This window comes from Poecilia formosa, unplaced genomic scaffold (assembly GCF_000485575.1).
Source record: "Poecilia formosa unplaced genomic scaffold, Poecilia_formosa-5.1.2 Scaffold147, whole genome shotgun sequence".
Taxonomy (NCBI): domain Eukaryota; kingdom Metazoa; phylum Chordata; class Actinopteri; order Cyprinodontiformes; family Poeciliidae; genus Poecilia; species Poecilia formosa.
This window is the reverse complement of record NW_006800086.1, coordinates 767,491-780,563: the sequence shown is the minus strand read 5'-3', so window position 1 is coordinate 780,563 and position 13,073 is coordinate 767,491. Positions and strand designations below refer to the sequence as shown.

At 39.8% G+C, this 13,073-nt stretch overlaps 1 protein-coding gene and 1 long non-coding RNA gene across 2 annotated transcripts; one reads left to right on the top strand and one right to left on the bottom strand.

The window, feature by feature from the left end:
• Positions 1 to 6,897: 6,897 nt before the first annotated feature.
• LOC103145822 (transcription initiation factor TFIID subunit 4-like) lies at positions 6,898 to 12,278 on the bottom strand. The gene is made up of 3 exons (XM_007563434.2): positions 11,649 to 12,278; positions 11,419 to 11,541; positions 6,898 to 8,279 (listed from the first exon to the last, which is right to left on the bottom strand). Exons 1-3 carry the CDS (start codon positions 11,718 to 11,720, stop codon positions 8,115 to 8,117), a joined length of 360 nt encoding a protein of 119 aa, XP_007563496.1. The 5' UTR covers positions 11,721 to 12,278; the 3' UTR covers positions 6,898 to 8,114.
• Positions 8,228 to 10,953, top strand: LOC107837495 (uncharacterized). The gene is made up of 2 exons (XR_001663516.1): positions 8,228 to 8,315; positions 9,864 to 10,953. It is a non-coding gene; the product is annotated as an uncharacterized LOC107837495 (long non-coding RNA).
• Positions 12,279 to 13,073: the final 795 nt, after the last annotated feature.

Sequence of the window (13,073 nt, the reverse complement as noted above, 5' to 3'; positions counted from 1 at the left end):
CTTTTTTTTTTTTTTTTCCCCCATTTTCTCTCCGGAGTCTCCTGGGCTGACCCAGAGAACAGTTCAATTTGAAAAACACCACGGTTGTGATGTTGGCTGGTACACCGGCTGCGTGATCAACCGCTGGTGGTTTTAGTGTTTATGTTGTTATTCCACAGAAGAACAGGCCTGGATGGACGGACTCTGCTGGCTGGGTGGGTTTTTGTTTTTTATTATTATTTTTTTCTGCTGACACCGCTCTCAGCCTTCTTCTGCTATATTTCAGGAATCTGTCTACGATGAGATCAAAGCACCACAATGGATTTCATGTTCCTCCTGGAGAAAGTATCTGCCGCCTGACGAGTAGTTATTTATGATGTGGAGATAATCTACTCCACACCATAAAATAAACTATATTTTCGACAGCTTAGGCTATCGAAAATACTTTTAAAAACCGCAAAGTTCAATGTAAATTGCAATAAAACTGAACTTCTCTTAATTGGTACTAAATAAACACCAAGTAAACTTAATAACTTCTCCATTTAGGTTGATAGCTCCTCCATTTTTCCCTCCCCTCAGGTTAAGAGTCTGAGTGTTATCCTCTTCCTTTGCCTCCCATGTCAATAACCTCACTCGGTCAGCCTACTTTCATCTCCAAAATATTCATCGTCTCTGTCCTTCTCTCACTGCTGTTCTGGTCCACAGTCTGGTCACTTCCCGTTTAGGTTACTGTAATCGTCTTCTCTTTGGTCTGCCACAGAAAAACTCTTCATAAATTACAGCCGGTTGAAAATTCAGCCGCTCATGTCATCACACCTGTTTTCCAACAGCCCCATTGGCTTCCCATCTCATACTTTCAAAGCGGTTCACATCCATCCTTCCCCCCGTATCTTTTGGACCTCCTTCACGTTGCTGCACCAACCCAAACCCTCAGATCCTCTTCTTCTGGTCTGTTCCCACTGCCCGTCTCGTCACTATGGGGACCAGAGCGTTCAGCCCCTCTGCTCCCAAACTCCCACCTGATCTCCGTAACTTCGACTCTTTGCCACACTTCAAGTCCGAACTCGAAACCCATTTGTTTTAAATCACCTACGCTCTTTGATTGCAGTCACATCGTTTTTTTAAATCTTTTTCTGTGCTAATCGACCTTACAATGTCTGAGTTCTACAACAGCATTCGCTCACTGTGCAGAGGTAACCGTCTATAAGGCAAAGCTCCAGGCTCGATATATGTCGGTGAGTTATGCATAATTAATCAGATGATTTGAAATGCTGTACAATAGACTTCTTCACATAGTATTTTTGCATTAAAGATGCATGTAGCCCCTATGTCTGCTACATGAAATAAATCAAAAATGCCTTTAAGTATAAACCCACCGAGGAACGATCGCCACTGGCACCGAAACATAAACCCAACAGACTTTGCTCCAAATTTCTCCATAAAACAGTCTACATGTTATCCATAAACCATATCATTGGCTTCAATGGATACAATATGCAGCATTTTTTGTATCAGTTTTGGGCTCAGTTGTGATTTTTTTATTTTTATTTTATGTTTTTTTAACGTATCTGCTGAAGTGAAAAATGTGCCAGAAAGACAGAGGTGGGCTCTGGCATCACGTCTTCATGACTGGAAATATTTGTAATAACATCCCCACTGAGTAGTTAGTGCTTTTGTTGCTGAAATCAGAGGTTGTCTCTCAGGATCGTTCTGAGTTGAGTTTGTATGTCCTCCCACTATGTGTCTTTTTATTTTTTTATTTATTTTTTGACAGGTTCTCCGGTTTTCACTAACAAACCAAAACAAGCGGGTTTGGGTTAATTTGAGATTTTTTCTATGTTTGACAGTGTGTAACAGTTTTTTTTTTCTATCCTGCCTCTCATCAGTAGGCTGTCGAAGATTGGTACCATCAACTCTGCAACCTGAATAGAATTAAAGGGGCCTAGAAAATGAATGAATGGTGTTTTCATTCCATTTCGAATGGATCAGTGGACCTCGGTAAGTATTAGAAACTGCTTACCTGTTTGTCATAACTGAATGAGATTAATGACATTTTTGCTTGAAATATATTCTAAAGTGTATTTAGAAGCTTTAGAGTACCTTCTGAAGGTATGTTGTATTTTTTTTAGAAGTAATATCCAGACTACACAGTGGCACTGATCTTTGAAAGTTTAAAAAGATCCTTGATTCTTGAACTTGCAAACTTTTGTGTGAAGTTAGCATGTTCTCCTAGCTTGGCCATTGCTCTCCTATGCAATTCCACTCGATTCTAATCTCCATTCAGTTCTCAGTTTGGGCTTTCTCCCATTGACAAGGATTCTTCTGGTAGAAGTTCAACCAGGCCAATCAGCGAACAGAAGGAGAAGTTGTGAGCGGTGACGTCGATTTTCTTTGCTGTTTTAGAATTGTAGTCTTCCTGTAGTTTTAGCGACGGCAATGGAGGAAGTGAACAAAGCCGTCCAGTCCGTGTCGGCCACTTTACCAAATATTGAATTAACATGGTTATTTACAGTACAGGGCAATTTGCGGTAAGCTTCATAGCATCAAGCTAGCGCATTACATAACATCATGGCACAGGCAAACGTTAACGATTGAGTAGAATGTAAAACTTCAACGGGGTTTACACCTCAAGCAAGCAATTGCTTCTCAAAAGCCCGAGGTCCAGATCCTCTGTTCGGAGCGACGCTTAGAACAAGGGGACAGGCTAATGTATGTTCTTCCTATCCGTTTGAGGGTTTTCCCTGAATACTCTCTTCCTTCTACACAGCAAGCACAAGCATGTTGGCCTAGCATAACTCCCCTCCTGCTGGGAAAACTGCTGCACATATTCAATTAATGCTAAGAGATTATTTCTTTGCACCTGAGCTTCTTTAGTGGTGTTGAAGGAGCAATAGATCTTCCATTCTCGTCTGTCTTCTGTCTATAACTCAGGAGGATCAGTGGTATAATCTGAGTAGTAGTGATCATTTACATACAGACAAAAAAAGAGGCCAGCTAGTGACTTTTTAAAAGTACTCATTGTGCTTTATTGGGATTTTTTTGTGACCGTGCAGCAAATCAGAAAGACCAGACAAGGAGGAGCAGCCACGAAGCGCCATGGTAACTCTGGAGTTCAAGAGAGAGAATCGTTGAACAGGACAGCTTTTTGTTGTGTATTCCATAAATCTGTCCATTATGGGAGATTGGCAGGAAGAAAGCTATTGTTAGGGGGAAAGCAAACAGGAATTTCCATTTGCAGTTGGTCATAAAGCATGTGAGAGACACAGGAAACATTTAGAAGAAGGTGTTTGCAGGCCAGATTAGACGAAAATCTTTTTTTTTGTTGTTGTTGTCAAGATCAACTTTACTTTCCTCAAGAGGAAATTTGTTTTGCAGCCAGCGAAGAAAAGACCAAACACAACAGAGAAATACAAAAGTAGCCACATAATTATCTGTTTCCCTTGACCATATAAGTGCGCAATTTGACTTTTAAAAAGTAAAATTTGCTCAATGGAAACACGTCACTTAAAAAAAACCAACTTCATATTTTGATAAGTTTTGGCTCTAAGATGAGGTGTTGTTTTTAGTCATATCGAAATTGGTTTATTTTACGAAACTACAATCGAAACACTTTTTTTCCATGTCCAACGAGTCACGTGATCAACCACCGGCTGTTGTCACTGGCGCAAACCACGAAGAAGAAGACGACAGGAAGTAGTTGGAGGATGATGGCGCCACATTATTTTAAGGACTTAAAAAATGCATTCGCGTCAGATTATAAGTGCGTGCCTTCTCTAATGTTAACATCGCAATTGCAAAATTGCTGTTTTTTTTTGTTTTGTTTTTTTGTTTTTTTACATTAGCAGAACATTGACAAAGTTTTATCTGTAGGGGAAATGCAGCTAGTCATGATACAATCAGGACACAGACATAAGCTACTGCAGTGTGTGTTGAGGGACTGAATACCAACACTGACGTTGTTTTCAGATTTTTGTTTTGAAAAAAAAAAAAAACAACTCTGAAAACCGTGTGTCATTTCCCATCCATTAAGCAGTTATACATTACGTTGTTTGATGTCCACTTAATATGTAACGTTTTTAGCAGGAATCATGTTAAATGCAAATAGCAGAGCACAGTACGTTCAGTCTGCTGGGGGCACAGCGCATTTTGGAGTCTGACCCGCATCGCCCGACACATGACTTTGTAAGAGGAGACGTTCTCGTCCTCTGGGCCCGAAAATGTGTGCTGCTTGGCCTGAATCAGCTCCATTAAAGAGGCCAACAGGCTATTAACCCCAGCATCAATACCTCACAGGTTCAGCGACGCTCCCAAACCCCATTCCAGCAGCCGGTCATAAACACCGGCCTTATTATAGCATCTCCTGGCCAGAGCGGCGAGCTCCGGTCGGCCTCGTAACAAAAGAGTCCTGAAGTCAACATTAACCCGGGTGGGACAGAGGCCAGAAACGAACAAGAGACAGAGTCGTGAGGACGCGGGAGCTAATGAACTGTTGCTCGGTTTTATGTTTCGGGGTTTAATTCCTGTCGGTGGGCTCCAAATGATTTCATTCAATTTCGTTTGGGGAATAAAAGTGGTTCCGGGCTGCTGGGTTTGCGCATCCAAATGGAAGATAAAGTGCACCGACTGAATCACATTGTGCCACATCAGTTCACCTCAATCATATTCCCTCCCCGGAACTCCTTCCAGCAGATTTTTTATTCATAAGCCCCTGGCTTAATCAACATTAGAGAAGGTGGTGTTGAAAGGAATAAAACAATTTAGCGACTACCAATGCATTTGTCTCACAGCATGAATGCGACGCGACTGCAAATGGATTTTTTTTTTTAATTCACCAGCTTGCAAAGATAACATCGCACTAAAATATGATCTGAGTTTTAGTATTTACAAAGCTATAGGGATCGTGCCGTAATCAGAGTTAAAGTGCAAACCGCGATGAGCTTCTCTGTGAGAGTAAACAAAGGAAGATTGTTTTAGATTAGAGGCTTATCGTGGAAGTGCAGCAGAAACGCCCCACTGAGAGGAACTATCACATCAGTCAAATCCCATCTTGGAATCTGACAAAAGTGACAACTGAGAAGAACACGCGCGCGCGCATGTGCACACATTTGAACTTGCATGAGACTCATTAATGATCTCACCCCGGGGTGAAAGCAGAAACAGCGACACTGAGTGTAAGACGTTAATAAAAGCCTTTTGCAATAAATGTCACGAAGGGAGGAGGCGAGGGTGTCGGGCTGGTGATGTCACTCGTTTCCTCTTGCCTTTGGCAGGCTCGCGGTGTTTACCCAACACCCTCAGGTGCAGCGACTGAGGCGTCGCTAGGCAACCGCACCATCCCTGGCGCTGCTCTGCCTCTGGCACTCAAGTGGGAGCTTATGTGGACTTAACTCGGAAAAGAGCAGCAGGGCTGAGGAGCGGAAGGGAGGATTACCAGGAAAAATATTGGATTGGGCCGAGACACAAGGGCCGAGGCCTTACCTGAGTCCCCGCTGCCGTCGAACATTGACGCCCTGAGAGGCTTTCGGGCCTCGACGAGGTTCCCACAACCAGAAAGAGACCCCGGTTTGGCTTTCTTCTTCTTGGCTTTTTTTTTTTTTTTTTTTTTTTTTTTTTTTTTGATTGATTATTCACAGCAAAGTCGATGATGCAGGGTCACCGAGCAGACTGGGTGCTTAATGAGTAAAGGGAAATATAAGTATTGAATGGTGAATGCTTTTATAACCTAATGTTTAAGAGAACGACTCTGTCAGCAAGATAAACCTTATAAAGGGAATGAAATATTGCCATCTAGTGGCTACCGGATATATCTTCCTGAAGGAAAAGAAAAGCTCCACATCGTTGGTTAGCACCCGCAAGTTGTAATGTATTTTAGTCATTTAAACGTTGTGATTTGGAAAGATTTCACTTTTATTTTTCAGGTCGATTAATCATCAGAGATCCACAGCTGTCAGAGTAACTTACATGCTCAGATAAACCTGAATTTATGGAAGAGTGGCAAGAAAACAAAATAAAATAAATAAAAATACTCCGAACTGCATGTTGCAGCTCTAAGAAAAGAAACAATGCTCTGGTCAGATAAGATGTATGTTCAGCTAGTGATGCGCTAGAATGGTCCAGTCAAAGTCAACATCTAAATCCTAAAAAATCTGTGGAAATCTTGAAATCTATGTTTCTAGATGTGACTAAGCTGGTAGAAAATATGTCAGTAGTGTATATCAGTAGAACTGTACACCACATATCATAATTTTAATTCCAAACAGGAATGAAAACCCTGAACCCTTATTCCACTTCACAACTGAGTGCCACTTATAGTTTTGGTCTATCAAAACAACAAAAAAATCCCTATAATGTATACTTTTAGGCTTGTGGTGACAAAATCTGAGACGTCAAAAGGACGAGGATCCATTTTTTTGTGAGCTGTGTAGCGTTCCTTTATAATGGACGTCATAGACACACTCACACACATACACAAAAGAAAAAAAGCTGCTCTGCTCCCAATCATTAAACCATCAGGCTGCTTTCCCAGTGGAAGAATGGGCCTAATCATTTCCAGCAAATGGTTTATTATGGCGAATGTTAGCAGCTGATGTGACAGCTGTTGCCAGTGCACCGTGCAGGGGCTGATAATGGGGACAGCCTTAAACAAGACGACTCAACAAAGAGTCGGACAGACTGGTAAGCAGGCTGCATGCGTGTGATTTCGTTCTGAGCAGAGTGATTGTTGCTGCATTTCTCACACACACACACACGCGCGCACACACACATGCAGGGGACGCGTACAGTGAACTTCAGGTGGTTTTACAGATGTTAAGGGTTTAGGTCCTTTGTGTAACACAGCTTCGCAGTCCTTACAGACATACAGCACATATTTAGATGCTGCCCCCTGGTGAAAATCAAAGCAAAAAACATCAATACATGGAATATGTAAAATCATCCTTTATTCAAACTTTTCAGTAGAGAAATTTAGATTTTCTTGATGCAGTATGCATAAATTTTCAATTCTATACAAAACCGTATGTAAAACTTTAGATGAAACATTTACAAATGTACAAGAAGAAACTCTAGTTTCTTAAGACAGACACACTAAAGACCTAAAGGGTTGTCCAGTAGCTCACCAAAGTAGTAATGTCACATTACAGCTGTCAGTTTGCAACAGGAGTAAAAATGTGTGTTGGGAGGCTACAAAAATAGATTGAAGAAGTTTGGTATAGCAACAGAGGTTAGAAGCCTTAAAAAAACTATTAGAATTAGAAATTTTAAGTTTAAATCTAAAGAATAGATTAAAAATAAAGAACACCCAACTCTAAGCATCTGAAATCTAAAACGTCATTTCAAACATATCCTGTTGTGGATGTACTTTTAATTTTTTTTTTCCAGCTTTAAGCAATAGGACACACTTGTAGCGTCACATAATAAATAAATAGCTAAACATTAATTTAAACTTTGATTTTTAGTAAATAAATATGATGGAAATTTTTAAATATGCTGCAAAGTAATGGAGATGAACAGAGTGAGCTTACAGCAGGGTTAATTGTGTGAGAATGGTTGTATGGCTTATTCATAGTTAGGAAGGCAACTCAGCAGGTTACACAGTTTGGAGATCAAACTAAAAATCAACACAAACTAGAAGGAAATCATCATTCAAGAAAAACAAAACAAAAACAAACCGGTTGTCTAATACTAGTGATTTCCATAGCTTTAAAGCCTAGCTTGCATACGAATGTTCAGAAAATAAACCAAACTATGATACAGTGCACAATTGTACATTATGTCTTTTGTTCACACAAAATAAAACCTTCATAAAACACGTTTTACTTTTGCACCATCTTGAAAGAAAAGGAGGTTTTAACAGGGCAGATAAAGGGGCATCAGTCAACGACTGCTCTGAAGGAAAAGAGGCATCACTTGAGGAGGGAGGTAGAGAGGCCTTCCAGTATGGCTACGATTGTATTTTATGATAGCAGGTGAACCTAAAGAACCTTTAAATGCACCAAATAGATCGTCTCCTCTCCTTTTTACCCAAAGGAGTCTTTCTCAAGAGGGAGCGTTTTGGTCTCTCCACTCACGTCGCTCCCTCCTCCCCCCTCTACTCTCTCTCTATCTCTCTCTCTCTCTCTCTTTCTCAAACATCAAGGCTATTTGAGAAAGCCCTTGTAAAGGAAATGAGAGCGACTGGTAAATCTCTCGTTCTCCAGGCAGAAGAGCAGGTCCCTGAGATTGACACGCGTGATGCGCTGTCGAGTGAGTCTGGAGCCCGAGGAACCAGCGGCGCCGGTTAGAGACAAGCCTGTTCCGGACCCCTGAAAGATGTGGAGAAGTTAAGGAAGAAGGAAACGGTGAGCGATGCTGACGGCGCTTGACAACATTTCTGCGATAAGTGACGTTACAACTACAAACGTGCTAGTGCATAACTGTGCAGTGAGTGGAAAAAGCACATAGTGTGCTACAAAAGTGAGTACGCTCAATTACATTTTTGTACATACCTTATGTCTTTTCATTGGACAACATTTAAAATATGACACTTTGATTCAATGTAAAGCACTCATTGTACAGCTTGTAGGGTATCTGCAGGTTTTTACCAACTCAAATTTAAGACTTTTTAAGACTGTACCGCAAGACCTGTATCACGACAGAAATGTACGAACATCGTCCAATTGGTGGTAAATTTCCACTTACCCATAACAGATGCAAAAAGCTAGCTAGCTAGCAAGTGTACATTAGCTGTGAATTACCAGTAGCTTCAACAGTGAAGTCACAGAACGCAACGATGTCTGAGTGCAACTCAGACTTTTGCCTGAGATTTAACCCTGCTGCTAAGACACCATTTAAGACATGTGACTGTTATATTAAAGGCCATATTACATTTTAGTAAGACATTTTAAGGCCTTCATTTTAGATACATTAATTTAAGACTGTTTAAGGACGCGCAGACACCCTGGTTTGTATAATAGTATACCCAGAAAATGATGCTGCCACCAAAAAGTTTTACTGTGGATGTTGTTTGGTTCGAACTGATGCGCAATTTTGGTGTTACTTCTTCATATAGGAATTTTCATGTCGACCAAGAAACCTCTATTTAGGTCTCATATGATTGTAAAGTGACAAAATGTGGAAAAGTTCAAACAGTATGAATACCTTTGCAGGACTTTGGAATCATTCCCTTTATTATCTAAGGTCTTCATATTTTTGAGAGCAAATGGAACTACAATAAAGCATTAAATATATCTGTTGTATGTGTAACACATCCATATAATACATGAGTCCCACTTTCTGAAATGAGTGACAAAAAAACAATGAACTTTTTTCATTATACTATTCTTTTTCTAGGTTTTACTCGTGCAACTGAGTATCATAGAGCAAACTGAGTGTTTGGACAGAAAGCACCATATGGCCGGGGCTTTCCCTGGGTTAGAGCCTGCATGTTCTTCTGAGCACACTTCTCTTCCAGATTCCACCCACTGTCCAAAGACAAGCAGATTACACTGATCAGCGATGAGCCAGGGAGCTCATAAAGACCGTTAGCTCAACCAAAACGAATGATCATGTTGGCAAAGCAGAAGTAAAACCATTTAAAGGAGATAGAAGGTAATAAAAAAAGATATGTTGAAACACCTTTTAGTGCAAGGTGAGAAGTCAATGTGAATATTTTGCGATTTTAATAAAAGTGACACCTCTCCAAGTGTGCCATAAAGCGTTAGCTGTAACATTAAACTGCACTAAAAGCAGTAGGAAGGGCAAATTCTCAAAGGCCAATGAACAGTTTCCTCCAAAAAAAAAACAACTGAAGTTTTTCTTCACAAGAACAGGGAGAATAAAGGATGACAATCCAAAATGAATGTGTCATTTCATTATGTGGATCAAACTTGTTTGATGTGTGTTTACAGGAGTCAGCTGACGGTTGCAGTGAGAACAGAGCTCTGCTTGACCTAATGAGAGCCGTCGCTCTGCAAGTTTCTCTGCTCGAGCAGTTGGTGAGGACCGCCGGTGACAGCTGGTGACAAACTCAGCTTTCTATCACCAACACGGCCACCGAGAAGCAGGCTCGACTCTCACCGCTAACATTTGTAACCATTAACAAAAAGAATGTTTCAAACTGGAGCTATAAATACACTTAGTGACTCTCAGAAAGGATCTGTTGATGACAGTGCCTTGCTAAAGTATTCATATCTCTTTTTTTAACGTTTTAATCACATTACAACCTCAACCTTCAGTGTGATTTTTTTTATTTTTTTATTTTGTGATGGGGTAATCCTGTCGTGACAAGCAATAAATCAATTCATCACACGCTAAATTAAAAATGACCTTGATAATTTCGACTTGGACAATAATCTTTAAAAAGACACTTCCCTTTTAATATTGTTGAAAAGCCGCCATTTTGAAAAACACTGGAAACATTTGACATCCACTTTGAAGTAGTTAGTTTGCACCTTTTTTTTTTCATATAAAAATCCTACCTGGCTCTTTTGTCTGTTTTCCCTGTCCAAGAGGACTGATTAATATTTTTTGAAATGGTTCCAGATGCTTCATAATCTATTTTAATTATTGTTGTCTCAGTTGTTTTGTTTAGTTATTTTGGATTTTTAAAATGTTTTCCAGTCCCAGTGTCAAATGTTCTTGATTTTTGAGATGGTGTTCTAGTATTATCATTATATTAGTTGAAAAATGTTCTCAAAATGACATTGTTATTGTTTATCACAATACTTTCTGGCATAATTTGTGGTCCAGCAAAATTTGTTGTCGTGACAGAAATATGATAGGCCAACACAAAATTGGACATAATGGTAAATGGTAGGGGAAATGATGATTAAGTTCACAAATGTATCAAAACCTGATTGTCCACCAAGACTGAGCAAGGGAAATATTAATCAGAGAAGTCAGATGAGCCAATATAACTCTGCAGGAGCTGCATTTGTCCAATCCATAAATCTGGGCATTTTGAAAGATGGGCAAAAAGACGTCTGTTAAAAAAAAAAACGTGCACAGTCCTCCAAAACTCTCCACATTTTAAAGACTAGAGGAAACATACCTCTAAAGACTTGCAACTGAAAGCCATGCATCGTTTTTACAATGATCAATGTCAATTATGCGATACTTTTTGTTTACTAGATGCTATTTAAATGCATAAAAGTTTTTGACTTTGAGAAAAAGTTTAAATGCTCTAAATATTTGTTGCGAGACTCTGTGTGAAAAGATAAACTATGATAAACTTATTAATTGTGCTGTCAAATAATAACCAAAACATGCAATTACAGAATATTATCCGACTAATGCTTTTTAGTTTTTCCCTGATGTTGCGCTAATAAGAACAGGATAGGTGGGAAAAAAAAATAGAGAGAGAGAGAGAGAGAGATGACCCAGAATCCTAATGCATCCGGCCCTGGCTGCTGCAGGTGCACAGGCATAAATCGTGCAAACATTAATTACTGTCTTCATTGTTACCTCAGCTGAAGCAGATGAGGATGGAGAGTCCAGGTTCTTCTTCTTCTTCCTGGGACCAATGGCTGCCAAAGCAGTCAGGTTGGCCTCCCTCTGTCTCATCTGAGCCAGCTCCTGCTGCTGCATCTGGACAACACACACAGAAACACACACACACATACGCTCACCAAAAACTGAATCAGTCGTAAACGTGACAGAGAGACCTGCAGACCGTGCTCCGCCTCAACTCGTACCTCTTTCGCCTTCTGTTTCAAACGCAGCTGCTCCGGATCCTCTTGCCGCGCTCGGGACTGAAAGGCCGACATGAAGAAAAGTCGTCGTTTATTTGAGACACTTCGATTGCAGTTTGACGTCAACAGCAAAGCATAAAGAATAAGATACTGCTTATATAACCGTGCAATAACTAGAAAAAAAAAACAGGCAAAAATAAATAAATAAAAAATCCACTTATTTTTGCACAAGATAATAAAAAGGCAAGAGGTGTCAATTAAAAAGCTCTTATTAAATAATCAGAGTTTGATGTGTTGCACCATTTAAAACCACTTGTTAAATCTAACCCCAGCAGAGTCACAGTGTTAAGTCAACTGTTTACTGTAAAGACAGAAATGCAACAGGTGGCACAAAACGACAACAAGCAGACGTACAGTCTGTGGTAAATGATGACAATGATGGGTTTCATTTTCTGAAGTCACTTTGATCTACTTAAGCATGATTGAGAATCTGTGGAGATTAGGGTTATGGCAAAGAGGCCTTTCAACAAAAAAAAAAATGTTAAGAGCGTATCACCACAATTAATACTGTAAATACCAACAAATTGGGGATTATCAGAAGGATTGCCCTGATGATTGCAGACAAGACTTTTCATAGTACTTGAAACATTTTTGTTTTATCAAAATGTAAAAAAAGAAAAACAACAACCCCAAAATGTATATATTTTTAGATTGATACCCCTTTTTACATTGTCAAATTCCCTTTTGAGAGACGGCCGCCTGATCTCTATCAGAAACAACTCTCTGAGGATTAAGACAGTCATTTAAAAACAAAATAAGCCAGGTGTATAGACAACTATCAGCTGAACTTTAGACTCTGCAGTATATGGATATGACTGTAGGGCTGAACAAATTAATCAATAGTCGTCAAATAATTTAGTAATAGATTAATTACTTTTTACGTAAACGTAAAGTCCTAAAGCCCCAAAACTAAGGTGAATCAATTTCAGACTTTAAGTCCTCACAGAAATCCTGGACAGTTGAAATTGTTCTCAACAAAACAGCAACAGCCAGAAGTTCAAATGTAAACTTTGAAATGCAGAGAGGGTTCGTTTTCTTTAAGCTTACTCTTCTAGAGCTGGAAGTTTTTTACACATTCTGGCTTCAACAAACTAAAATCTATGAATCATTACGTATTTAATATCATGTGGTTAAATCTGACGTTAGAAATTCAACCCAAATACCAATTAGGACGCTTGCTGGCAGCAGGCTCCCTGTTGTCGAGTCATAAATCAATCCCGGCCGACCCTGGGGTCAAACCGTATGGCGCTCTCGAGTCAACTGAAAAGCTGTCAAGTGACTAAAACATCGTATGTAGGCAAAACATTTAAGACGGCTGTTTATGGTGAACACAAAAATGTAACAGGCGGCTAAAAACAACAACAGGCA